The sequence below is a fragment of the Hibiscus syriacus genome, unplaced genomic scaffold (genome assembly GCF_006381635.1).
Source record: "Hibiscus syriacus cultivar Baekdansim isolate YM2019G1 unplaced genomic scaffold, ASM638163v2 tig00003041_pilon, whole genome shotgun sequence".
Lineage (NCBI taxonomy): Eukaryota > Viridiplantae > Streptophyta > Magnoliopsida > Malvales > Malvaceae > Hibiscus > Hibiscus syriacus.
The window spans coordinates 6,582,132-6,608,654 of NW_024061960.1; the positions used below are offsets into that span (position 1 = coordinate 6,582,132).

The 26,523-nt window shown below is 35.4% G+C and overlaps 2 protein-coding genes and 1 pseudogene across 3 annotated transcripts; 2 read left to right on the forward strand and 1 right to left on the reverse strand.

The window, feature by feature from the left end:
* Positions 1-2,915: 2,915 nt before the first annotated feature.
* Positions 2,916-25,235, forward strand: LOC120170304. Of its 2 annotated transcripts, none has more exons than XM_039178276.1 (9): positions 2,916-3,167; positions 3,741-4,072; positions 5,032-5,103; positions 5,267-5,334; positions 5,418-5,553; positions 5,877-5,957; positions 6,032-6,121; positions 6,214-6,310; positions 25,223-25,235. In XM_039178276.1, exons 2-8 carry the CDS (start codon positions 3,827-3,829, stop codon positions 6,301-6,303), a joined length of 783 nt encoding a protein of 260 aa, XP_039034207.1. In that variant the 5' UTR covers positions 2,916-3,167; positions 3,741-3,826; the 3' UTR covers positions 6,304-6,310; positions 25,223-25,235. The 2 variants fall into 2 exon arrangements, with proteins under 2 accessions (XP_039034207.1, XP_039034200.1); XM_039178269.1 differs by lacking the exon at positions 2,916-3,167 and adding an exon at positions 3,294-3,330.
* LOC120170319 lies at positions 7,517-21,279 on the reverse strand (annotated as a pseudogene).
* LOC120170293 lies at positions 23,949-26,051 on the forward strand. Its single transcript, XM_039178261.1, has 2 exons — positions 23,949-24,602; positions 25,568-26,051. Exons 1-2 carry the CDS (start codon positions 23,973-23,975, stop codon positions 25,784-25,786), a joined length of 849 nt encoding a protein of 282 aa, XP_039034192.1. The 5' UTR covers positions 23,949-23,972; the 3' UTR covers positions 25,787-26,051.
* Positions 26,052-26,523: the final 472 nt, after the last annotated feature.

Below are 26,523 nucleotides of genomic sequence, written 5' to 3' on the forward strand. Positions count from 1 at the left end.
TATATTATATAGTTTATATTATTATTATTATTATTATTATTATTATTATTATTTTATTCATTTAATTTAATTTAATTTGTTTTATTTTTTTGTTTTGTTCAAGTCCAATATCTCCAAGTCCAAGTCCAACAAGGGTCCAAATGGGCACGAGCCCAGATCCAGGTTCTGACCTGCCTGACCTAGCAGGCCAAAACTGGGCACCCAACGTGTAAATCGGGTAAACCAAGGACCCGTAGCATACTAGGGTTCCACAATCAATCAATAGCACCGCACGGGGGAGTTATACAGTCAAAGGGAGAACCGACCGACCGGTAAAGTCGGGACTACACCATCCCAGGATTCCCGGCCACGTGAAACAACGTTAGGCCCGAAAGGTATGGGAACGACCTCGTCATCACCGGAACAGCCCCGTGGGGGGTATATAAATACCAACGGATGGTACACCGAGGGATCATAAAAACCAAACCACAAACACCAGAGAACAGACATCGAACAACACACTGCCAACAAAAGAACCATAAACACCGGGAACAAAACCAACGACATCAATAGTACAAAATCATAACATCTACATATACAAGCCAAAGGCCGAAGCCCCTCAGTAAAAAACCAAAAAACACACAAAAAAAACAAAAAAACACAAAGACAACCCCGATCTAAGCCCGGAGAGGAGAAAACAACTGGAAAATCGAAAGGTCATCGCGAAAAAGGGTGAGAACTGAAGTTTCTTTTTTAGATCTACGAGTGTTGGGTCTATTTTGGCGATTCAGAGACCGGATTTGGTATCGGGAAGGTCGGGAGAACTTATTGGGCTAGTTTGGTTTTTTCCGGCCACCAGAGGCGACAACTGGAGCGGCGGACAATGGCGGTGGTGGCGACCGACTTCCCATCAATGGGAACCTGCTAGAGAGAGGGCATAAAGAATTTGAGTTCTCTCCCCCTTAGAGAGAGAAGAGAAATAGGTGAAATGAGGGGGAATGCGTATTTCTGGGCTTTATACAACATGTGAACACCGACCCGCGCGTGACCCGACCTATGTCTAGGGTCCGCGCATTTTTGAGATAAAAAAGGTAAATTCCCTTTTTGTTCCCTCGAGCTTGTAAGGATTCATTTTGGCCCATAATTCAAATTTAGCTCTGATTTCTCTTTTAATTTTATTTCCCAATTTTATTTTCTTTTAAAATGGTCCCTTTTCTTATTTTCATGTTTTATTTATTTCTGATATTTTATTTTAATTTCGTATATATATATATATATATTATTTTTTATATATATGTACATTTATTATTATTATTAATTATTTACTTCTTATTCTTTTTCCTTTTATTTTATTTTATCTTATATATATATTTGGTTTATTTTTTCCCTTGATTTATTTTTCCCTTTTTTTCCTTTCTTTCTTTTGATTTATTTATTTATTTATTCCCTCTAACATTTTTTTTAATTTATAGAGAATTTTCAATCGATCAAAGGTAAGCGATTCAAATCGAATTTTTTAAATTTAAATTTCAAATTTTTGCAAATAAAGACAATCGACAAATTAATTGGTACCAAAAGGGCGGTTCAAGGGTGCTAATCCTTCATTGACCGTAACCGACTCCCGAACTCGACACATTTATGGTAAAACACAGATCAGGTAAGATGGTGTTCGATTCACCTAAAGTGATCGGTAGCGACTCCAATCCATTTATTCACGTCGAAGCCCAATTTTGGGCCCAACAGAAAGACGGTCGCGACAATTGTGTTGTTAAATTTTAATGATATGATGATGTGAATGAATCTTTTTATCACTATGATGATGTGGATAAAACAACACTGTTTTGGCGCATATCTTGATACTCAAAACAACGTCGTTTTAGAAAATGAACTTTTAGCGGTGTTTCAATTTTGACACTAGATTTTTAAAAAGTTCATTTTTAAGCACTAAACCTTTTCGGAAGTCACTGGTAACCAATCCTCTCTTGTTATCAGTTATCTTTTGTGGGAAGATCGGTATCAAAATGTTCACATTTCACTCATCTTTCTTCTTCTAGGATTAGTTTTCCACAAAACACACTCAAAATCGATGAAAACCCATATAAAAGTTCACATTTCACTCATCTTTCTTCTTCTAGGATTAGTTTTCTGCAAAACACACTCAGAATCGATGCAAATCCATCTAAAAGTTGATGTGTTGCTACTATGATATTCTCTTATGGTCGTTAAATGAGGTTATTTTTTAAGTATGTTGTTCATCTTCTTAAAATAATGTTTCTCACTGTTTAAATTTTCAAACAACCATCTCAATTCTCTCATATTTGAGAAAACCCACAAACCCTTAAAAGTGATGTATTTTTGTATTTAATTTCATAGATTTTTACAAATTTCGTGAAAAATCAATTATAAGATAAGAAATTTTGATACTAATTTTATTACGAAATATGACTGGTGGTAGTCAGAAAAATACAATATCCAAAGCGAAATATTTAAAAGTTTAATAAAAAAATCAAATCACACGTAAGATCATCGTTTTAGACACCAAGAATCACATTAAATGATATTGTTTTGTTTATGTCATCACACGATTTGAATTTTAATAATATAGTGACATAATTAAAATTAAAAATTTATAGTATAGAAAAAATACTTAAAAGTTAAATAATATAAACTATAGACCACATAAAATCGAATAACATCTGAATAGATTACCTGTATTATAATTATCATTATCTTGTAAACTTCTATTTATATTGTCAGTCACTTCACATCAACTATATTAGCTTTTACTTAAAAGGAAAGTATCCAAAGAAATCTGGTCATGAATCAATAATTAACCAAATTTGCTTAATAAAGAGAGCACAATAGTTTTAACCATACAACCGTTTTATGTAAATTGAAAACGCGGGCTGACGCTCATGAATCTTTCCTTTCACTTCCATCGACTTCGCTTTGACCTTTAAACACCGAAGCCAAAACCAGAAACAAACGCCCCCAAGATTCAAACCTACGATACCAAATAGAGGAAAGAAAAAGAAACACCAAAAGAGGGCAACAATTTGAAATTGCTATAAGTTTTGCACTCAATCTCTTGCTTCACCTCAAAACCATAAGCTTTAATTTTGCACTAAAACTACGAGAGATAAAAGGAAAGAAGGTTCCTTTGCTTCAAGAAAAATGATCCCTTTCTTGTAAGTTTCTTCTTCTTTTCTTATACCCTTTCTGTTATAACCCTTTTCGTGATATGGTTTTATGCTTTTGCACAGGATTGGGTAAAGCACTCCCTCTTTTTGTTGTTGTTGTTGGCATCTGGAGATGCATTTATTTTATTTCATTCATCTTTTACTTTTCTGGGTATTTTCCCTTTTTCCTTTATGTTTATTTTATAAAGTTTTGGAAGTATTTTCTTCAATGGGTTTATGCCAATTCATTTGTTTTTTTCCCGGCTCTTCTTTTTGGTATGCAGTTGTGTAATTAAGTGTGTTCGTTGTTGAAAAAAAAATTCATTGTCTTTGCTACAATCTATTGAGCTTTTGAAGCTGTACCATTCATTCCTGTTCAATTTTTCTTCAGATATTTCCTTTTGGTTTGATGGTTAGAGCCAAATTCTTGTCAGCTCTATGAGAGGGCTTTATCCATCCTTATTACATGCATTTGTAGGGGTCCCCAGTTCCTAATTTCAGTTAAAAAGTTAAATGTATTTGTCAACACCTAACTTAAAAGCTTTCAAGGTTGTTTCTAATCAATTGTACTTTTCTACACAGGATAAAAAGTAAACAAGAGAAGTAGATCAACTGGTTTCCGGCTTTGGGTTATTGCATCTGATTGTTGAGTTCTAGTATTTCCGAATATGGGGGATCATTTTGTATTGCTAGTGGATCGGTTGTTGACAGAATCCACACTGGAAGCCGCTATCGAAAGCCGAAACCGCTCTTTGCAGGCCACTACATTAGCAGTTGATGACAAGGAAGTATTCAGTTCTTCTCCGAAGGTGGATTTGTTGTCCCCAAGGAAAATTGTAGAATGCAGGATATGCCAAGATGAGGATGAAGATTCAAACATGGAGACCCCTTGCTCTTGTTGTGGCAGCTTGGAGGTTAGGTTGAGGCTTATTTGAGTGGCAGTTTTCAGTTCAAAAATATTAAATTCGCGCTTTTAAGTTTCTTCAATCTGTTTTTTTATGCATATTTTTTCATGTTCAATTTATGAGAGATAACCCCCGAATTCTTTCACCATGCATGTTTTGTTTCCAATTTTTGGCAAATGATGTAATGAATATCTTTTATAGTTTCTGCCTTAAAAGATGTCGTCAGTATTAGTCGGCTAGTTGTTTTAAGTTATCAAATAAATTTGAGGGGCAAAACTATTTTGTGGAACAATTCTCTTTATCCTCCATGAACAAGGAGGATGTAGCCCTGTATGTTGGGTTCCTATACCAAGTTGACACCAACACCATTTCCATGGTACAAATTTATAATACCTTGGTTCTTGTTCGTATGTTAGCTTTTCTTGAAACATTTCACTGCAATCTTGTTGCAAAATGCTTGTCCTTATAATCTATCATACCTGCTCTGAGAATCATCAGTAGCTCCTCCATATTTGGTGAATAGCATCATCTTTTAGTACAAGTCTGACCCAAAATTTTGGTTCACTAAGCCTAGTTGCTGTGAAACTGCACATTTCTGAGTGTGGCTAATGAGAAAACATCTCTCACATTCTTCTTCAAATATAGTGTCTTACTATTTCTTGCACTTGAGTTCCAAGGATATAAATGTTATCTAGTAACTAGATCAATTTCACTCTTATACCTTTCAATATGCTTTCATTTTAAGTTTGTCTTTTAAAGAATGCGGACCTTCTGGTTATTCTTTCCGTTCTCAAGCAATGTAAAGGGTTAAAGTTTCATCAGTTCAAGTGATTGTACCTAAGAGGCCTATCTCAATCAATATTCTCATCTTTTTACTTCTAAACATCCATTTCAATGCAACAAAATATTCATGTATCCTGTAAACTTCTGTTTGGAGCTAATTGTGCAACGCCTCTATTTTGTTACAGTATGCTCATCGAAGATGTGTACAAAGATGGTGCAATGAGAAAGGCAACACTACCTGTGAAATATGCCATCAGGTTATTTATTTTACATTTCATGAGCCATGTTCTAACTAAAGCATTTTGTTCCCTTTCAATTTCATTTTCTTCGAGTGATATACAGTTTGAGTTGTTTGTTGTATAGTTTTATCTCTGACAGGTTATACTAAACTTATCTGATCATTAATCTTCTGCATTTCAGCAATTCGAGCCGGGCTATACTGCGCCACCTCCTTTGTTCCAAATCGGCCGTTTTCCAATGAATTTGAGGTAACTCTTGCATGTTAAAGTGTTAACTAGCAACCGCTCATCTGGTTAACATTGCTTCATTTAAGTTTTATGCTTTTTGTCAGGGCAAACTGGGAGATCTCTAGGAGGGAGTTAAACAATTCTCGCCTTATAGCAGTAGTATCAACTGATCACCATTATGATGAATATTCAGTTTCGACTACAAGAAGCTCAATATGTTACCGAACATTTGCAATAGTGGTAACTTTCACTCTCTAAACCTTCACTGTCCTAAAAACTAGAATAATGCAGAGGAATATATGAGATTTTCTAATTTAAAAAGCTTCAACATTCTGATAGACGCACCATGCCAAGTATGCTTCCTTTTGACAGACATAGCTAACTACAATACTAAAAGCAGTTATGATTCTTTCAATGGCAGCTAAACTTTTAAGTTTTAAATTTATGCTGAAATTTGTGGACATCAATGTGTAAAACATCTACTTTAAAGCTCTTGTAGTAACACTTAAGTGTTAATTTATCGATTGCTTTCATTGCTGATTTCTTATTCTTTTCATCTGCAGTTCATCCTTCTTTTGATTTTACGACATACTCTTCCTATCATACTTACCAGAACCAATGACTACACTTTCCTGTTGTTCATGGTAAGTTTTCTTCTTTTATTTCGAACATATCGACTTTCAGACTATATAATCTAGTATCATCTTACATTGTACAGTTGTTATTACTTCCCACTGTTGGGATTATCCTGCCAATCTATGTCATGGTGAAATCAATGACTGCCCTCCGTCACCGCCGGCAACAGCAGGTGAGAGGTTCTCTTTGAATCAACTCATAATTCCTATCACCTATTAGTTTGAAAACAAATTTTGCTGAGTGGGTTTTTTGGTTAACCATTAGGAGTTCCCAAATTCATTGTTTACTCAATCAGATGAAGAAACTGAGCAGTCTATCATGCAAACTCAGCATCACATAGTCAACATTCCTTGAATGCCAAGTGCCAACAGATGCACTAAAAGTCATTACAAGAAGTTGGTATGTAGGATAAATGAATATTAATTTCATTATTAGGTCATCTTTGGGTAGAAAAGTTGAAGGTGTGTTGGTCTCTCAGATGATTTGATTACATGTCTTTAAAAAAACTGTACAGACCAACTCTGGGGATGATCCCAATTGTATATATTTGAAGAAAATGCACATTGAAGGAAAGAGATACAAAGAATGTACCTGTGTATATGAACCATTGTACAATATATAAAAGAAAGCAGCAATATAAATGAATATATTTTTATTTTATTTCATTTTGTTGTGATTTTGGGAGGAAAAAAGGCTTTCTGTGACATCCTGTCTGTGAAAAATGACATTCAAAATGTTTTAGTTACATGTGTGTGTGTGTTCTTAGATTGATAATCGATCTCTTACTGCATTGTTCAAAGAATGAATCAGTTGTTTTAGTTTTCGAGCAATGTAGAGACAAATTCAGAATCCAAAATCTTAAAATCAATCGTTATATATTTTTATATTAATATTCATAATCATTAATATTTATAATTCACTGATAACTGTGATATTTATTCGTATCTTCAATTTTTCATAAATTATTCGTTTGAAACTTCTATTTCCCCCGAATTATTAGTGTAAGTTTTTTTTGCCTTTCTTTATATGATCCAATTTTCATTAGTTTTGTGTTCTTTGAAGATCATAAAGAAAATGAACAGTTAATATAACTAATCCATTTTAGTTTTTATAGGTTCTTAGAAAAAAATTGTGATTTTATTATAACCCCTCTTTATTTATTTGATAAAACTAAGTACTTGTATCAGTTAAAAGAACTTTTATTTTTAAAATGTCTTGAGTTCCTAGAATTAAAAGTAGATGGAATAAATTTTGAATATATGAGGAGTACAGGGACTAAGAGCATAAGTGGACCGAAAGAGATACGAAAAATCAATATATGCCATCATAGGAACGATGAATGCCGAAAGCTTTCACTGCAACCTAAAATTGTCCCAAGCAAGATGATCAGAAGGATATAATTCTTGTTGAATGCCAATGCAAGAATGAAAATACGTTTTTTTTTAATAACTACTAAAACAGGTCCACAGTATTCTCACATACAAGTTATACTACAGTCCTTCAATGTTTAATCATATGAAGAACAAATTCAAGTGGAGAGGAGGAACTTTACAGACACTTGTATCAGACATTCATTCACAAAACTCATTCTAAAGTATTCATGCAGCATGTCAAATTTGAATGGGACATTAAGAAAGCAGATAAAATTAGGGGTGTCAAATCTCTAGGAACCCAAAATTCAGGATGGTCTTGATAGAAAACTGATAAATGAATCGGACGTCAAGTGTGTCGGTATAAGGGCTGGAATCTCGATTTCTACTTGGAGCTTGATGTCATCCGAATTCCGACAGGGTCATCATCTTAAGGATTGTGTGCGACTTTTCTGTTGTTCTAGTAATATTAACTCCAGCTTCTCCTCCGCCTGAAAAGTGGTGGAAGGAAATCAGATGAGAAAGTTGCATCTTAAATATCAAAAGTTGTCTCTCTCTCTCTCTCTCTCTACAACTCTCCCCCGCCCCCTTTTCCTATTTGAAAGAATTCATGTCCTCAGAACTATCATATGTTCTTTAAAGAGTGTAGTTGATGGAAATACTTCCGACTCTTCTGCTGAGAACGACAGTAGCAAGCGAGCGCTCCGAATGCACAGCTGGCAAGAGCAATAGCGAATGCAGCCCCAACCGGCACCACAACTGCACTAGTTGAGGAATCATCCAGAATAACGCCGGTTCCATCTTCAGCTAGAAGACCCTATAGAAAGATACAAGCGTATTTCCATAATAACTTATTAAGAACTTAAACACTTCATCCTGGTTCCACCCTATCTGACTGCTTCCTTTATCTTTGGGACCTCGGGAATGTTGACATGAAGGACAAAGCTGTTTTGGAGGCCAAATAATCTTTGGGAATTTAGGATCTCCAGTTTTTAGAGATGCTTCTTCCTTCATTAACCTCTCATTGACTTGATTATGTGCACTCCACAACCAAAGGGCAAAGCCACGAGCTGTTTCGAAAGGACTTTTAACACTGCAAATTGAACATTTGCAGTTAGATGAAATTAACTTGAATATTTATAAGGAAATAACTTGCTTTGGAATCAAATTTACCTTGAACACATCTCATAAAAAAGTTGACGACACTCCTCGCAAATAAAAAAATTGTGAATAAAATCACATATAGATGTAAATGCAGATTGGCTCTCTCCATCCTCAATCCTCACAGAGAGTGAATGCATTAAAACCCACAAGCCACAACTGGATACAAAATATGTATGATTATTGACAGCTATAAAATCAATTACAGCTGAAGGGAACTCTATTATGATTGTCATCATATGCAAGGCTGAGAATTGTTGAAAAAGAAATATAGGAACAAATAACTATGGAAGAAGACTAGTCATATAGGAGTACAACAATTTTTTATGACAAAAATCTCATTTTTTTACATCATACATTGCAAAATGGCTTAATTTATTGTATTTGTTCTATGGCTAAAATACGAAATTAACACTAACCAGTATAAACTAAGCTTGTTAAAATAATTGCACACGGTTGACGGTTATCTTGAGCTAATCTGCTAAAAACCAAATGAACATCTCCTAGTAATATTATCAGTTGCAACTAACCCTCTTTTTAATGCATCAGCATATCAGGTTCAATGCAATATGTCACAATATAAACATGAATTAAAGAACATAAGTAATAATAATTACATTCAAATCTGTAAAAAGCCTACTTGCAACCCCAGCAATCCCTCATGTCCTGACCCCTATGGAAAGGGTGCTAGTGCTACTACTTTGTTGATTCATAGAGAAGTGAAATAATTTGAAACCAATGCCTAAAGAGAGTGAAAGACATCAAATTGGAGAAGTTCAGAAAGTTCTTCCAAAATTGCATGAGCTAAAAATTTAAGGAGTTTAAATCATTACCTAAAGCCCCGGGTATCATTTCTGCTGCCTCGACAAAACATCTGCAAAAAAGATCCAAATGTGGCATAAAGCAACCATTAAAAGAAAATCAATGTAAAAATTTCAAAAGAATATGTTTTATCTTGGCGAAAATAAAAATGAATAAATATTTATATGGTTTAATCAATTTGGCAATCTCACAGCTGAAAAACCAGTCATAAATTAGTGATATATATATAGAGAGAGAGGCAATGGATCACATAAAATGGGTGTCGTAACTACTTATAGGTAACTAACAATCATCAACTATAGTATTAAAGCATTCCAGTTGAATCAAGCTTCAAATATACGCGAAGAAAGAAAAATTAAAAGCCTGGATGGCGCTTCCTAATATCAATAGCTTCAAATATACAAATGGAAAGAAACTAAAAAGCCAAATTGTCTTTTAGTGCCTACCCAATATCCACGGGGAACATCCTTTCCACAAATATGGAAATTGCGTAGCACCCCTATCATGTTAGTAGTATCAACATCATGCTTGGCTGATGACCAAATATCAAATGGGCACAAGTCATCAAAATTGACGAGTATTTCTGCACTTCCCTTCCGACACCTAGTACAAAGCCAAGGAGAAGATGTCAAATTTAAGAATTACTTTCATCTTGCAGACAAGGTATTGGTTTTTGTTTGATAATTTCATTCTTCTACAAATGCTTCCGTTTTTCACCTTTCACTACTTATTTACTTCTCTCTACATCACGCTTTTTCTTAATGTGGCTTGCTGCCACTTTGATACCACTTCCACTCACTTTATGTCATGTAGGAGAAGAGATATAATTGTTTTTCCTCGTATTGGGTCATCATTAATCAATTTCAAAGTTGTTTAGAAACTTCCCCTTGACCAAAGCTGATTTAAATTAAGTTATTGAATCATCTAGTACATTCTTTTGGTGTAGTTGTTCAATAATGAGATACACTGTCTCATGTCAGTTATTTCCAATACTACCTTCCCCATGCATCCTAGAAATGACATTGTTCTGCCTTTTACGTATCACTCGCGATCTTTTACTTGGAAAACAAATTATTCCTAGTTGCATAACTTTTGAGCAATTATTTCAAAACTCAACTGATGAACCTATCATATGCTCCTTTTCTGGACACGTTTGATGAAGATGGTATCATAACATATTGTATTGGCAATTAAGAGCTCACCAAAGATCAATAAAATGCCCCCTTTGCATTCAAGGTCATATCAGTAGCCATTAAGAGTTATTTTTTTCCTTATGCAGTATTTCCTTTTTGTCAGTGGTGTTATTAAGTTACAAGCATTCTAGTAACATGAAGCCAAGCCAAGACACATACTTGAAAGGTTAGATCTTACCTCCTCGAAGGATGATGAGCGACTAAAAGCTGAAGGAATTTGATTAGTGAAGCTCGAGTTCCAGATTTAATCATCTGCAGGACATCACCTCCAGCAACTTTAGTACGACAACAACAAAAAATTCCTAGCCTATATGCATACAAAATTGAGAGAATAGAGGGAAATTTACACAAGAGAGTGAAATTCCAACCTTATGTTCTAGAATGATGTCAAAGGCAGTTGCGGTTGCCTCCTCCACATCGTACACAGCTCGAGCAATCTTTCAAAATTTTATCAAAACAATGAAGATAAAATCCTAAGCATATTGACCAAATCTCAAACATGCATTATTCAAGAAATCAAAATGGAAATGCACATAGAAACCTGTCCAGGATCCGATATATTCGATGAAAGATGCTCGTTTTCAAAATTTTCATCATCCAGGCCATATGACTGAAAGGGAGTATAACCAGCAGAAATCAAATGAGAACAAAAGCTAAAGGTCAAAATTTCATAGAAAGTGCAAATATTTGGCACTAACTTTGAAGTACAATATCAATCAAACACCAAATTTTTTATAACTACAATGTCAGAACAGAAACAGATTTCATTATACCACAAAACCTCCCCCATGCTCATGGTTTCCATGCCTAGTTCAAAATGTCTAAACTTCCAATCCAGTACCCCAGCGCAATTTCTAGAACTAACAGAATGATTTATATAATGTCTAAAGGCTCAACTTTCATTTTGTATTTTCCCCATAAACTATAATTCTTAATTATTAGAAATCAGGTGCAGAATCGAGTCAAGGTAGGGTTAAAAAGACCAAACAGTGGAGGAAATTATTGGGAAATTCCTATATGTTAACACGAGAATGGCACCTGATGAAAAAGCCATAGCTTCTTTCAGTAAATTGCTCATAATTTCCATTACAAATCCATAAATTTAAAAAAGAACTGGTTCGGATTATAAAGATGATCCGTATTAAATGAGTAATGGATGAAGCACCCTCATACCTGCCTATTTGCTTATTGATCCAATTAAGCAAGCGTTCTGCGGTCCGTGCATCATCAATTACACGTAATTTACTTTTAGTTTGATCAGAGCTCCAGCCAGAAGAAAACTTTGTAGGAGGACCCCAAAACAGCATAGGATAGTGACTCACAGAAAACTTATCACAAAGTTTGGTATTTATCTGTGCTGCCAAACAAAGACAAACAACCAAAGTAAAATTAACAAGACACATTTTTAGAAACCAAATCAGTAAAAAATGCTCCAAATGGAACACAATCTTTTATACAGAGGTTGGCTAACAGAACGAGGCTAAATAAGTAGTAAACCTATATACATGGAATAAAAAGAACATCCACCTCAGATGGCTACATTCTAGTCCAAAAAGGTCGCTACTAGTATTAAAAGTGCTACTTTATTGAATTTCCACTTTAACGGCCTCACTCTGGAACTGGATAAGGCCCGAACCATAGAAAAAAATATGCTAATATCAATTTATGCTCCCATTAACAACATCATAAGGCAATTATTTTCTAAATCATGTAAATTTGAACTTCTAGGATTTCTGATCCAGATTATATTGGTTTCACTTGTTCCAGAATTTGTAATTCTGTGTTTCTTGTCAACAAAAATAAAACAGAAATTTATGTTTGTAATTGTAATACCCAACATCTATCTAAAAAATAGCAATCACAAATCATTTGAAAGAAGTCTTCGTTTCTAAGGTTCTCATTCCTTGAAAATTTGGAGGAGCGTTCAATAAAATCCACTCTGTCCAGTGAACCTTCAGTTCACACCAATTTCAAATTTCTTGTTGCCTGCGGACAAGGATGGTGATCACTTATGTGATAAAAATAAACCAGGGACTCAAACTAATAGAGCCTCCCCAGTAATTTGGAGTATGGGGATAACTTTTTTCCTTTCTATTTTACCTTTTCTCCTCTTTACACCGGTCATTTATGAGGCCCTATGCTCAACTTAGGTATAGTCAAGCTTTATTTTTAAGATAGGGAAAAATCATCGAACATCACTTATGCCGAGACAAGTAATTTTGATATATAATCCCAAGTATGTAAAAGCAGAATTTTAACAGATACTTTTAATGTGTGGCAGTATTGGTAAATGATTGAATGGGGCAATAACTAAACAAAACCACTGAAGGAACAAATTCGAAGTGTTTGTTCTAGATATTGAACACCAAAAAATCCAACTTTATTTTCAAAATTCTACACGTTCAGAAATATTTCAACTTCATCTTAAATCCCAGCATTATGGTAGTAAGGAAAATATATGTTATTGAATGGGGCAATAACTAAACAAAACCACTGAAGGAACAAATTCGAAGTGTTTGTTCTATTTATTGAACACCAAAAAATCCAACTTTATTTTCAAAATTCTACACGTTCAGAAATATTTCAACTTCATCTTAAATCCCAGCATTATGGTAGTAAGGAAAATATATGTTATTGAAGAAACAAGTATTTTACAGCAGTATTTCCATGAAGCTGCACTTTGCAAGTTTTCAGAAGACAACAAATACCTTTAATGCACAGTCAACTCTAGTCATCAATACAATTCCAGGATGCACAGCATTGTGTCCATTGAAAAGCCTTGCAACTTTTTCATAATGGGGCTGAAAAAATAGTATGTAAAGCAGCAAAAATATAAGAACGTGAAGATAAGAAAAATTCTAAGTGCAAAAATAGACCATATGATACCTTGTAATTTCTGCAAGCAGGGCACCTGAAAAGTAATAAAATGTCATATAACATCATTACAGGCATGGTGCATGGAATTCAACTACTAGCTACATACACTTAACCAAGAAAGCATGTAGTTTTATAGGGATATAGAAGAAAGTGCACTGCTTGCACACACCCATGTGTAGAAAGGTGCCATTCTTATGAAAAGGGAAAACCTTATGCAATCATAAGCTACATAATAACAAGCAAACAAGGACAGGCAACTTCTAGGAACCAAATTATTTTGATGGTACCTGGATATGTTGATTAGTAAATCAATACAATACCACAATCAGGCTGTGATTGTAGGAATTATAGAAATGAGTTGTCAATCCCTTAAGTTAAGAGATTCTGTAATTATTTTCTGTTTTTCAATCCCTTATTTCAAGGGATTACATCTCCTAGGATTAGTTTCCTTTCTTAGAGTTTCCTAGTTTAGAGGCATAATTTGTATATAAATATGTAATATGCTCTACTGAATATACACAAGAATAAAAATAACAGACTTGTCTGTTTTCTACAGTCTGTTTTCTACACAGTCTGTTTTCTACATGGTATCAGGTTAGAGCGATCAATCTGATTTCTGCTTCTCTTTAAATCAATTCCTATTCAACTCTATTTTTTTTCATGGCTAATCCGGATCCCTCAGCATCCGAAATCACTTCCCAAACCAGCCCCTCTCAATCTGATTTTCAGATTTCAAATTTCAAATTTTCAAAGCAATAGAGGAAAAATCGCCTTTGGTGTGAACATTGTAAGAAGCCAGGCCATATGATAGATCAATGTTGGAAGCTGTACGGAAAACCAGCCGATTGGCAGCCCACAAGATCCAGGTTTCAAAAGGAGCCTCATATTGCCTCTCAAGATGATTCCTCAAGTAGTTTTAGCAAGAAACAGATAGAGGAACTGCAGCAGATTTTGAGCAGTATGACAGCCAAGCCTACAAATATGACTTATACTACTACTGATGGAAATAATCCATATGCTTCCTCGGTACAATGGATAATAGACTCGGGTGCATCAGATCATATGACAGGAAATATTGATCTCTTGGAGGAATATAGTGAAAGCAGCTTATCAGCTTCCATCAAAATAGCAGATGGCTCTCTCACTACAGTCAAAGGGAGTGGTTCTGTTACATTAAACAAAAATCTACTACTTCATAATGTCCTCTATGTTTCTAGACTTGCATGCAATCTGTTGTCAGTCAGCAAATTAATTAAAGATTTGGTTGTAATGTTGGTTTGGTACTCTCATAATCATGGTTCGGTCTTGGGAAACCAATGTATCTCAACCAATAAAATTATGTTATGGTACTCTAGATTAGGTCATCCTAATTTTTTCTATATTTCCAAAATGTTACCGAACTTATTCATTAATAAAGATCCATTTTTGTTTTCCTGTGAAATTTTTCAAATGGCCAAACACACCAGAAAACCATATATTCCAGCCAAATTTGAACCAACAACACCTTTTTCCATCATCTATAGTGACATTTGGGGCCTTTCTCCTTTCAAAAGTATTTTTGGGTATAAGTGATTTGTGTCTTTTATAGATGATTACTCTAGGACAACATGGGTTTTCTTAATAAGAGAAAAATCTGAGGTTGAGTCTCTCTTTAAAAGTTTTTATCAAAAGTTGAAACCTAATTGACACAAAAATCAAAATTCTAAGGAGTGACAATGGGAGTGAGTATTTGAATAAAACCCTTGGGTATTTCTTTAAGGAAGAGGCATTGTTCACCTTACTTCTTGTGTCAACACACTTCAACAAAACGGGGTAGCAGAAAGGAAAAATAGACATCTTCTAGAGGTTACTAGGTCTCTTATGTTTGCTGCTAATGCTCCTAAGTATCTTTGGCGGGAAGCTCTTCTTATAGCCACTTACCTCATCAATAGAATGCCAAGTATTAGATTTCAAAATTCCTACTAAGGTTCTGTTTCAGATGTATCCCCATTTTAAACATTTAAACTCAAGTCTTTCTCCTCGGGTGTTTGGGTGTACAGCCTTTGTTCATATCCACAACAGAGGGAAATTAGATCCTAGTCCATAAAGTGTGTTCTTGGGCTATTCTTCGAGTCAGAAGGTTACAAGTGTTACTCACCTTCCACAAAAAAGACCTATGTCTCCTTTGATGTTACATTTTTTGAAAACCAACCTTATTTTTCAGGAACATAAATTCAGGGGGAGAGTTACAAGGAATTTCAGCCTGTTCAAACCGATATTTCTTTACAGCCTATTAGTTACAAGGAATTTCAACCTGTTCAAACCGATATTTCTTTACAGCCTATCATTTCCTTACCTATTACTGTCTCTCCAAAGCCGACTAACACTGTCCCAGTTCCTAGGGAGGGTGATGGAAATAACCTAAATAACTCTGATGAATTACCTTCCTCCTTAACTCAGCACTCTAGTCCGTGCAAAACACCTTCCACCACTACAAAAAATGCACCTAACAATGACCCTGAACATACCCCAACCGAAACAACTCAGTGTTTACTCAAGAAGAATGAAAGATGTGCTGAGAAATCAGTCCCTAGCATTGCCAAGAACCAGATTCGGATCCTGTTGCAGTTGAAACAGAAGTAATGATGGTTACCAAGAGGCTACTACTGTTGATCTTGATGATTTCCTATTGCTATTAGGAAGGGGTAAGAAAATGCCTGCTCATCCCATAAATAAGTATGTTGCATATGGGAAATTACAGTCTAATTTCAGGGCTTTCACTGCCAGCATTAACACTGTGAAAATCCCAAGAAATGTGACAGAAGCATTGCAATCTCCTGAGTGGAAAAAGGTTGTGGAAGAAGAGATAAAAGCGTTGCAAAAGAATAAGACATGGAGTTTGACAGATTTGCCAAAAGGGAAGAGAGCTATTGGATGTAGGTGGATATTCACAGTCAAATATCATTCGGATGGGAGTGTGGAAAGATACAAGGCAAGGCTGGTTGCTAAAGGTTTTTCTTAGTCCTATGGCATCGACTACCAGGAGACTTTTGCACTGGTTGCAAAATTGAATACCATCAGAATATTGTTATCAGTAGCTGTTAACATAGACTGGAAATTGCATCAGCTGGACATAAAGAATGCTTTTTGAATGGGACCTTGAGAGAGGTACATGGAGGTCCCCGGATTAAAGCTTTTGCACTGGTTGCAAAATTGAATACCATCAGAATATTGTTATCAGTAGCTGTTAACATAGACTGGAAATTGCATCAGCTGGACATAAAGAATGCTTTTTTGAATGGGAACCTTGAAGAAGAGGTATACATGGAGGTCCCCCGGATTAGAAGGAAATGTCACTAAGAAAACTGTGTGCAAGCTCAATAAATCCTTATATGGCTTAAAACAGTCTCCCAGGGCTTGGTTTGATCGATTTGCTAAGGCTATGACACAGAATGGTTTTAAACAAAGCCAAGCGGATCACACATTATTCAGAAAAATTACACTGAGTGTTAAGATAACCCTCCTAATTGTCTATGTAGATGATATGATTATAACTGGCAGTGATATAGAAAAAATAGAAAAGCTAAAGATGAATCTTGCAAAGGAGTTTGAAACCAAGGATTTAGGGAGTATGAGGTATTTTCTGGGTATGGAAGTTGCAAGGTCCGAGGAAGGGCTGGTCATAAACCAGCGTAAGTATGTTTTGGATCTTCTTGCAGAAACTGGGATGCTCGACTGCAAACCAGTTGAAACTCCAATGGAGACAGGCTTGAAATTTTGCAAGGAAATGACTGGAAATCCAGTAAACAAGGAAACCTACCAAAGGTTAGTTGAGAAGTTAATCTATCTTTCACTGACCAGGCCTGATATTGCATACTCAGTGAGCATAATCAGCCAACATATGAGTGATCCTCGAGAAGAACATTTGGAAGTTGTTAACAGAATTTTAAGGTTCTTGAAATTTACCCCAAGAGTTGGACTGATATTTAGAAAAAAATAAACACAAAACAGTAAAGGTTTATACGGATGCAAGCTGGGGAGGTGAATTAATTGATAGAAGGTCAGTTAGTGGCTACTGTACCTACGTTTGGGGTAATTTGGTGACTTGGAGAAGTAAGAAACAAGTTGTTGTCTCTCGAAGTAGTGCTGAGTCAGAGTTTAGAGCAATGGCTCTCGGAATATGTGAAGGAATGTGGATTAAAAGACTGCTCACAGAACTGGACTTAGATGACAAGAAGAATTTTGAGATTTTTAGTGACAGTCAATCAGCTATGAGTATAGCAAAAAACCCAGTGCAGCATGATAGAACGAAACACATTGAGATAGACATATATTTTATTTACGAGAAGGTCAACAATAGAGTTGCAAAACTGCAATACATTCCGACGAAGAAACATCTGGCAGATATCTTCACCAAAGCCCTTCCACGAGTGACTTTTGATGAGATGTCATTCAAACTGGGTATATACAACATATATACACCAGTTTGAGGGGGAGTGTAGGAATTATAGAAATGAGTTGTCAATCCCTTAAGTTAAGAGATTCTGTAATTATTTTCTGTTTTTCAATCCCTTATTTCAAGGGATTACATCTCCTAGGATTAGTTTCTTTTCTTAGATTTTCCTAGTTTAGAGGCATAATTTGTATATAAATATGTAATATGTTCTACTGAATGTACACAAGAATAAAAATAACAGACTTGTCTGTTTTCTACACAGTCTGTTTTCTACAGTGATTTGTGAACAATTGTGATCGATAATTGGTTAGATAACCCTTTTCCAACAATCCAACGAATGAATTCAAGAGTCTGGTAAAAGTAACCATGAAGAACAAAGGGCTAGGGATGGCAAACGGGTACAGTTTCGTAGATTCTGCACCGCATCCGCTCCAATTGGAGCGGGGATGGGTATAATTTTAGCGGGTAGTGGGCAGGTGTGGATTTTTAAAGTGGTACCCGTCGTGGGTGGTGGGCGGGTAATGGTTTTGAGACATTACCCGCCCCGCATCCGCCCCACATTCGCCCGCCCAGCTAAATATCTATTAAATTTTGGACCATTATGAATTTAGGTGTAATTTTGGAGACTAATTTATAAATTTTAATATTGTATAATATATAACATATAATTTAACCAAATATTAAAGATATCTGGTCTTTAATTAGGGAAATATTCGGCTCTTTGATTAAACCCATAATCCCACTAACCACGTCACTTTCCATGTTCTTTAGCCCATGCTGCCCATCCAAACACAAATTAACCGTATTATAAGCATTAACATCAAAAGCAGTGGTTTCCATGTTCTTTAGCCCCTCAAAACCCATAATAGATGCACTATGAGCATTAACATCGAAAGCAACACAACAATCCAGCTCTGTGACTACATGCTCCCTACAATGTCTCCATAACATTTGTAGAGCCACTCCTCTGACATATTGAAGCATGCGCTACTACCCCATCACGAACTGTCTGGGAACCAACTCCAACATCCCATTAGTTTGCTGTCAGGCGGGTCTAGATGGGTATGTCGCTAGTGGGTAGTGGGTGTGGGGATGGATTTGAAAATGTACCCGCGTGGGCGGGTGTGGATTTGAAAATTTGTACCCATCATGGGTGGTGGGCGGGTGGTGGATTGAAAAATATTAGGTGGGTATGGAGATGGGGGAGGGGGTATCCGCATCCGACCCACCCGTTTGCCATCCCTACAAAGGGCCTTGACATGCCAACTCCAAATACTTGAGACATACAGATGCATTTACATCATATGCTTAACCAAACATTGTCACGGATATGCTAATACTACATTTTTTCTTTCTATATCGTAAGAGAAAGCAAACTTATTGTTTGTGAATCTTTGTATTAAAAGGAACACTTGTATCAGCACGAAAATGGGCTTTGACCAAAAGTACATCCAATTGCACACATCAACTGGCATTGATGAAACTGTTTTATGTTCTATACACCCTCTAAAGGAGATAAACAATGTCATTTGTTACTCTAAATCATAGTTACATAAATCGCTAGAGTTCCCACGATCTACGTATTGTACGCTCCGATCCAAAACGCGGTACGAACGCGTTCTGGGTCGTTCCAAAATCGCGATTCGGTACGAAAGCTTCTACAATCCAAAGTTGACCATCCAATCGACCCAATTGATGTTCAAATCGCGATTTGAAGCTATCGATTCACCGTTCTAGAGAGAAGAGAAAACAGAAAGGATAAATGAAGGATCTCACTGGACTCCAATTTGGTTGCCGCACTGGCCACCTTGAATATGAAGTATCTCACGCATCTTCGATTATGGAGAGAAGAGAAACCAGAAAGGAGAAATGAAGGGATTTAGAGAGAGAGAGAGATGGCAAAATAAGAGATAAATTGAAAATGGAAGTGGAAAGACGAAGAACCTGGTTTGTTTTTTAGTATAAAAGTAACTTTTATGTTAAAACTATATTTTATTAGATTGAATTTTGTTTTTATTATTATTATTATTATGTAAAACGATCCAAGTCACGTAATTAAGAGTTTGTGTCGGTTGAGCTTTTGTTTTTTATTTCTTTTCCTACTTTGTTTTATTAGTTTTATCATGTCTTTTAAAGTTTCAAGTTTATTCATGACTTTATGAGTTTAGGTAATTTGTTTTGAACTTTGAACTATTGAAGTTACTGAATGAAATCTATAGTATTGAAGTTACTCTAAGATATTTGAAGTCTTGAAGTTACTTATAAAATTTGATGTAGAAAAATAGCAACCTAAGAAACTGGTACATCGTACCAGAGCGATCCGAAATGAGTCTACCCTATCGTACTGAATTTTAGGGACCTAGCGAATTGCGATTTCGTTTCACGTTCCCGTACCTGAGCGTACCACGATCCATGTGACTATGCTCTAAACATTAGGTAGCCATTGTCATTGTGGTCAATCATTTAAAAGAAGACATCTTTGTATCTTCAACTTGTAAGGCAAAGCCTAAAATCTTAGAATCCCCAACTTATAAGGCAAAGCACAAAATATAATTATTCCATGCAAATGGTTGACAACATGCTGCAACCCAGAGGCCATTTGGAAGAAAAGAAAATACCACGCTGAAAAATGCTAAGCTAGGAAAAATCGCCCTAGCTCCAAAGACTATTTTTTGGATATATCATTAATATCTTTTCATTAGGTATAGTTTCAGAAGCTGATAAATGCCATCAAGGGAGTGTTCAATCTTCCTCAATTTTTTCAAAAATTCGAATGGTCATACCCTTCTATTCATTCTCATCTAAGGTATCTAATTTCTTACCAAAACAAGTTCACTAAAAGTGTGTGCGTTATGTTGTTAACATGAGGTAAATACAAGGTAGTATATGTTCAAAGATAACTCCCAACCAATTGACATTGACTTCTTGTACCCTGGCATTCCTGGTGCTCGAACTAGGAAGCTCAAAGAATATCAACAATTACTTTATCACCGAGGCTAGGGTTCGGGCCATCACGCTAATTTTTAAATTGCAAGCAATAACACTAACACATACAATTATATGGAAATGAAACAGATAAAGGTTCAATATTTCCACTAGTACACTTCAAGAAGCTATTATCTTTGTTTATCAACTCAAATAAAAACTCCGATTCTCGTAACGATAACTAAATCAAAATAAAAGACTAATGTTTGTTGCTCAATTTTTTTTAAAGAAAAAAGGCTGCGTAAGAAAAATTTAAAAAGAGTACTAACCAATGAGCGAAGAATTCGACAATAGCATAAGTGGCAGGAGTGTCCCTGAGAACTGCATCGAAATTCGTGGCGTTCAATTCAACTGCGTAGTCCTTCAGATCAGTAGCGCCGCTGTCGTTATCACCAATCGCACGAAGTAGGGCCCACGATCCCGGTTGCAACGACGATGCTTTTAAGATCCAAAGGTTCAAAATCAGAATCCAGTATACCTGAGACATAGGGGAGTATATTTAATTTCCTATCCCAGCTTCGCCGGAACAAAAATAAAAATGTTTTCTTTTTTAGTTTCTGTGGAGTATTATTGTCTTCTAGAATTTAATAGAAACAGAATAAAAAAAGATCTCTTTCAGTTAGGTGTTATGGGGGCAGGAAGATGAAGTGGCGGTGGGTGGATGGAAATTTCCCATGGAAGGCTCACTCTTTCCTTCTCCATAATTGGTACGACTTCTACGTGTGTTTGGTTCAAGGATTGTGGGATTTTCAAGGGATATAACTAAGCGGTAGAGTGTCACCTTCACGTGGTGAAAGTCATCAGTTTGAACCTGATTATCCCTAAACCCAATGTGAGTTTTTCTATTTTGCCTTGCTCCCCCGCCGTGATCGAATAAGAATGGATAAGAGGCTCGTGGGATTGACGTGAGAGGGTAGAGATGGCTATATTTCTGGGGAGCGCTAACTCCAGGCGAATCTCATGTTTAGTTAGTCAGGAATCTCATTCCCGGTAATGTTTTATTACCAATAGTAGATTTTTTGGGGTATATTACCTGGAATGTCATTACATTCATTCCCTTAGGTATTGTAACATTACCGGCGTTTTGGACTAAAATGCCCTTAATTTTTTATTTTTTTTCAAAAATATAATTTTTTTGTCATTGAATAATAAAAATTCTACGAATGTTAAATTACAAATTTATCCTTAAATTATTTGAGATTTACAAAAAAAAAGTTTATAATTAAAATTTTATATGAAGTTCAGGGGTTAAAAAAAATTTACCCTTTCATTAAACATTTTTTATATTTTTAATTTTGTAAAAAAAATTATATAAATATTATGAATTTAATTTTTTAAAGAAAATATATAAATATTTTACAATTTGTAATATTATACAAATATATAATAAGGACAATTTGGTCAAATATACATTCCAATAATCTTTTATTCCTTTAACCAAACACGGTAATCTTACATTCCTGTTAAACCAACCAAACACAAAATACAATATTTCCAGTAATCCTATTCTCTGGTAATCTTTTATTCTCACTGGTAATCTTACATTCCGTGAACCAAACGCACCCTATGAGTAGGGATAGATAAAGAATTTTACGTAAAATACAAAATCAGATCATTAATAGAAAAATAGAAAAAAATATGTTTAAGCTATATAAAAATTTAAAATGTTTAAAAATGCAATATCACTCTTAAATTTCTAATAATTTTAATATAACTTTGTAGAGTTGTCTCTTTACATAAAATCTAGGTATAGGCAACTATGTTTTTTTTTATAGCATATAAAATACTACAAGATCAAAATGATAAATTTGGGCATGAATCTAAAGTGTGGCGTTGAAAGTTGTGCAGGATGTTGCATGGGAATGGTTCGGGAGGTGGCTGGCCGCTGCAAACCTATTGTATTTCTCCATCAATATGTTATGCTTTTTGATCCCACAATTCCTCCCTCGTGCATTCCAGAGCTATTTCAGGGACACTGATGAGCTTCATCGGAAGACGTCAGAGGATAAGCGTGCCACTGCACCGGCAAACAGGATTCGACCGACGATAGATAGGAAACTGGATTGACTCCCTTTGATCCTCTCGCATTATCGTCTGTTGCCGGTTCAATGTGTTGAAAAACAGTTGATATTGAGAACAAAGTAATATTTCCATTTTCTTAGTAGATATTTGGGGTTAAAAGCAGACAGAACGAGTTCGAATTAATTCCCGTTTATCTACTTCTATCCACGTGGGGGGAAAGAAACGCCGTCTCTTCGAGATCGAACATCAATTGCAACGATTCGACAGAACGGAGTAAATAAAACGAAGGGAAATGAAAGTAGTAAAGCAGGGAAATGGGAGTTTGTTGAAAGATGAATTGCTTGTTACCGTTGATTTTTACTTCTCTCGTTGGCTTTGTTATTATTATATGATATTTCATAACCCGTCACGTGTAATAAAGAACATGTGGATATAATTCCTAACCACTAAACCAAACTAAGCTTTTGTTATAATGTTGAAAAAATAATATTTAATTTAGATTATAGTTGAAATTATTTTCATTTTTTTATAAAAATATATCAATTATTATATAAATTATCATTATAGTCAAATTGAGTTTTCTAGATTACACAAGTTCGAGTTTAGATTCGAATTTAAGATGAAAAATATTTGACTCAACCTGAAAAATAATATTTTTATATATTTTGAGACAATTACACTAATATATTTTTATATATTATTTTTTCAATTTATTCTCTATTTAATCAAATAAAATTAAAAATTATATATATATTTATGTCAAATCAAGTATAGTATAGGTTTTATATCAAAATACGAGTCGAACTTTAAGTTAAATAAAATCATCTTAAACATAAATTGAAATAAATTTTAATAAATAATATACTATTATTATATTAAATCGAACTGACTGAAAAATACACTATACAGATGAGTCATGAAAGAAATTTTTGTTTTATCAGTTAAGCAACACGTAGGCAACAACAGTCCACGTGTAAGAAAGGTAGCACATCATATCACTACGATTAAACCCACAACCAAATACACCGTTCTTCAACAATTTCATAATGTTCTCTCTGTAGTTCAACTGCAAAATCTTCTCCGTTTCTCAAAATTTCATAATTTAGTAAATTTCATGTCAGTCTGCGTTTTACTTTGAACAACAAACACAGAGCACAAATGTCTGGTGTATCTCTTGCGGTGGCTCCTAGGAGCGAGCCAGATCGAACCGTGGCACCCGGCGGCGAAAAAACCGACCACCAAAAATTTCGCCACCACCTGCAGCAGCAGCAACAACTAGCGGTGAGTGGTGTAATGGGGTCGTTGCGTTTGATCGAACTCCAATTAGTAGCTTTCATTATGGTTTTCTCTGTCAGCGGCCTAGTGCCGCTCCTCGATTTAGTCTTCCCGGCTTTCATCTCCGTATACCTCATCGCCCTTTCCCGCTTCGCCTTCCCGTCCTTCGGCCGATTATCCACCGACGGCTCGCAAGAGATTTTCAATGGCAGCAAAATGTTTAAGCTTTATGTGATTCTGGGAACCACCATAGGGCTTCTGTTGCCGTTGGCCTACGTCTTGGGTGGGTTTGCGAGGGCCGACGAGAACGCCGTTCGATCGGCGACACGTCACTTGTTCTTGCTTTCATTTCAAATACTAACGGAAAATGTAATAAGTGGGCTGTCGTTGTTTTCGCCACCGGTGAGAGCACTGGTGCCATTGCTATATACTGGTAGGAGAATCTTTGTTATACTTGACTGGGTGCAGGATGCTTGGCTCAACAAAACTCTGCCGAAGAATGCACCATCCAAGGTAAACGCTTTAAACCAAAATTTCATCCTTTACTTCTACATAAGTCTAAGGAACAAATTTGTCGACTTGAGCAGGATGGAGATAGAACTTATGTTAGGGCTGCAATTTCAGAAATTATATTAAAAATTTAGGGATATGGACAAATATAGATTTTTATGTAAAAGAATTGTAAACTTAATAAATTATATTAATAATTTAGGGATATTATATTAATAATTTAGGGATATGGTCAACAGTTGGTCGGGATGAAATACTAGATCCCTTGAGTAAGGTCATGAGTTCGAATCTTGAAGTTTACGAATGGAATAAATGGGGGTGTGAGAGTCGTCATTGTCTCTGTAGTATTTGATCTGGATTAATCGATTAATAAATTGAAAACTAGTGGTTATACTATAAAAAATTCGTCCTTGTCTCTGTAGTATCTGATCTAGATTAATTAATTAATAAATCGAAAACTAGTGGTTATACTAAAAAAATTAGGGATATGAACAGACAAAAAAATTTATGTTCTTAGTGTAAACTTAAGAAATATTATTAAAAATTTAGATATAGGGACATAGGTAGAATTTTCTGTAAAAATACAGATTTAAGAAATTATATTAATAATTTAGGGACATGAGCAGATGAAAAATTTTATGTTAGGAATTTAAATTTAAAAAATTATATTAAAAGATTAAGAGTAGGGATAGATGAAGAATTTTACGTAAAGTACAAAATCATATCATTAAAAGAAAAATAGAAAAAAATATGTTTAAGCTATATGAAAATTTAAAATGTTTAAAAATACAATATCACTCTTAAATTTCTAATAATTTTAATATAACTTTGTAGATTTGTCTCTTTACATAAAATCTAGGTATAGGCAACTATGTTTTTTTTTTGTATTTTATAGCATAGAAAATACTACAAGATCAAAATGATAAATTTGGGCATGAATCTAAAGTGTGACGTTGAAATTTGTGTAGGATGTTGCATGGGAATGGTTAGGGAGGTGGCTGGCCGCTGCAAACCTATTGTATTTCTCCATCAATATGTTATGCTTTTTGATCCCACAATTCCTCCCTCGTGCATTCGAGAGCTATTTCAGGGACACAGATGAGCTTCATAGGAAGATGTCAGAGGATAAGCGTGCCACTTCACCGGCAAACAGGATTCGACCGACGATAGATAGGAAACTGGATTGAATCCCTTTGATCCTCTCGCATTATCGTCTGTTGCCGGTTCAATGCGTTGCAAAACAGTTGGTATTGAGAACAAAGTAATATTTCCATTTTCTTAGTAGATATTTGGGGTTAAAAACAGACAGAACGAGTTCGAATTAATTCTCGTTTATTTACTTCTATCCATGTGAGGGAAAGAAACGACGTCTCTTTGGGATCGAACATCAATTGCAAGGATTCGATAGAACGGAGTAAATAAAACGAAGGGAAATGAAAGCAGTAAAGCAGGGAAATGGGAGTTTGTTGAAAGATGAATTGCTTGTTACCGTTGATTTTTACTTCTCTCGTTGGCTTTGTTATTATTATATGATATTTCATAACCCGTCACGTGTAATAAAGAGCATGTGGATATAATTCCTAACCACTAAACCAAACTAAGCTTTTATTATAGGTATTTTTCTCGAAAAATCATCGGTGATCGGTATATTTATCGATCTAACACCGGTCAGATTATATTTTTTGATCTAACACCCGTAGCAGTAAAGCGTGCCTCCTGTCCCGTGTTATATGCTGATTTGGCGTCACGTTGGGTATAGCGTGCTCCCTGTACCGCGCTATACACTGACATGGGTTACACGTGTGTATAGCGCGCCCCCTGATCCGCGCTATAAGCCACGTAGGGGTATAATGCGGATCAGGGGTCGCGCTATACCTGGTTATCTGACACGTGGGGTATAACGCGGTACATGGGGCACACTATA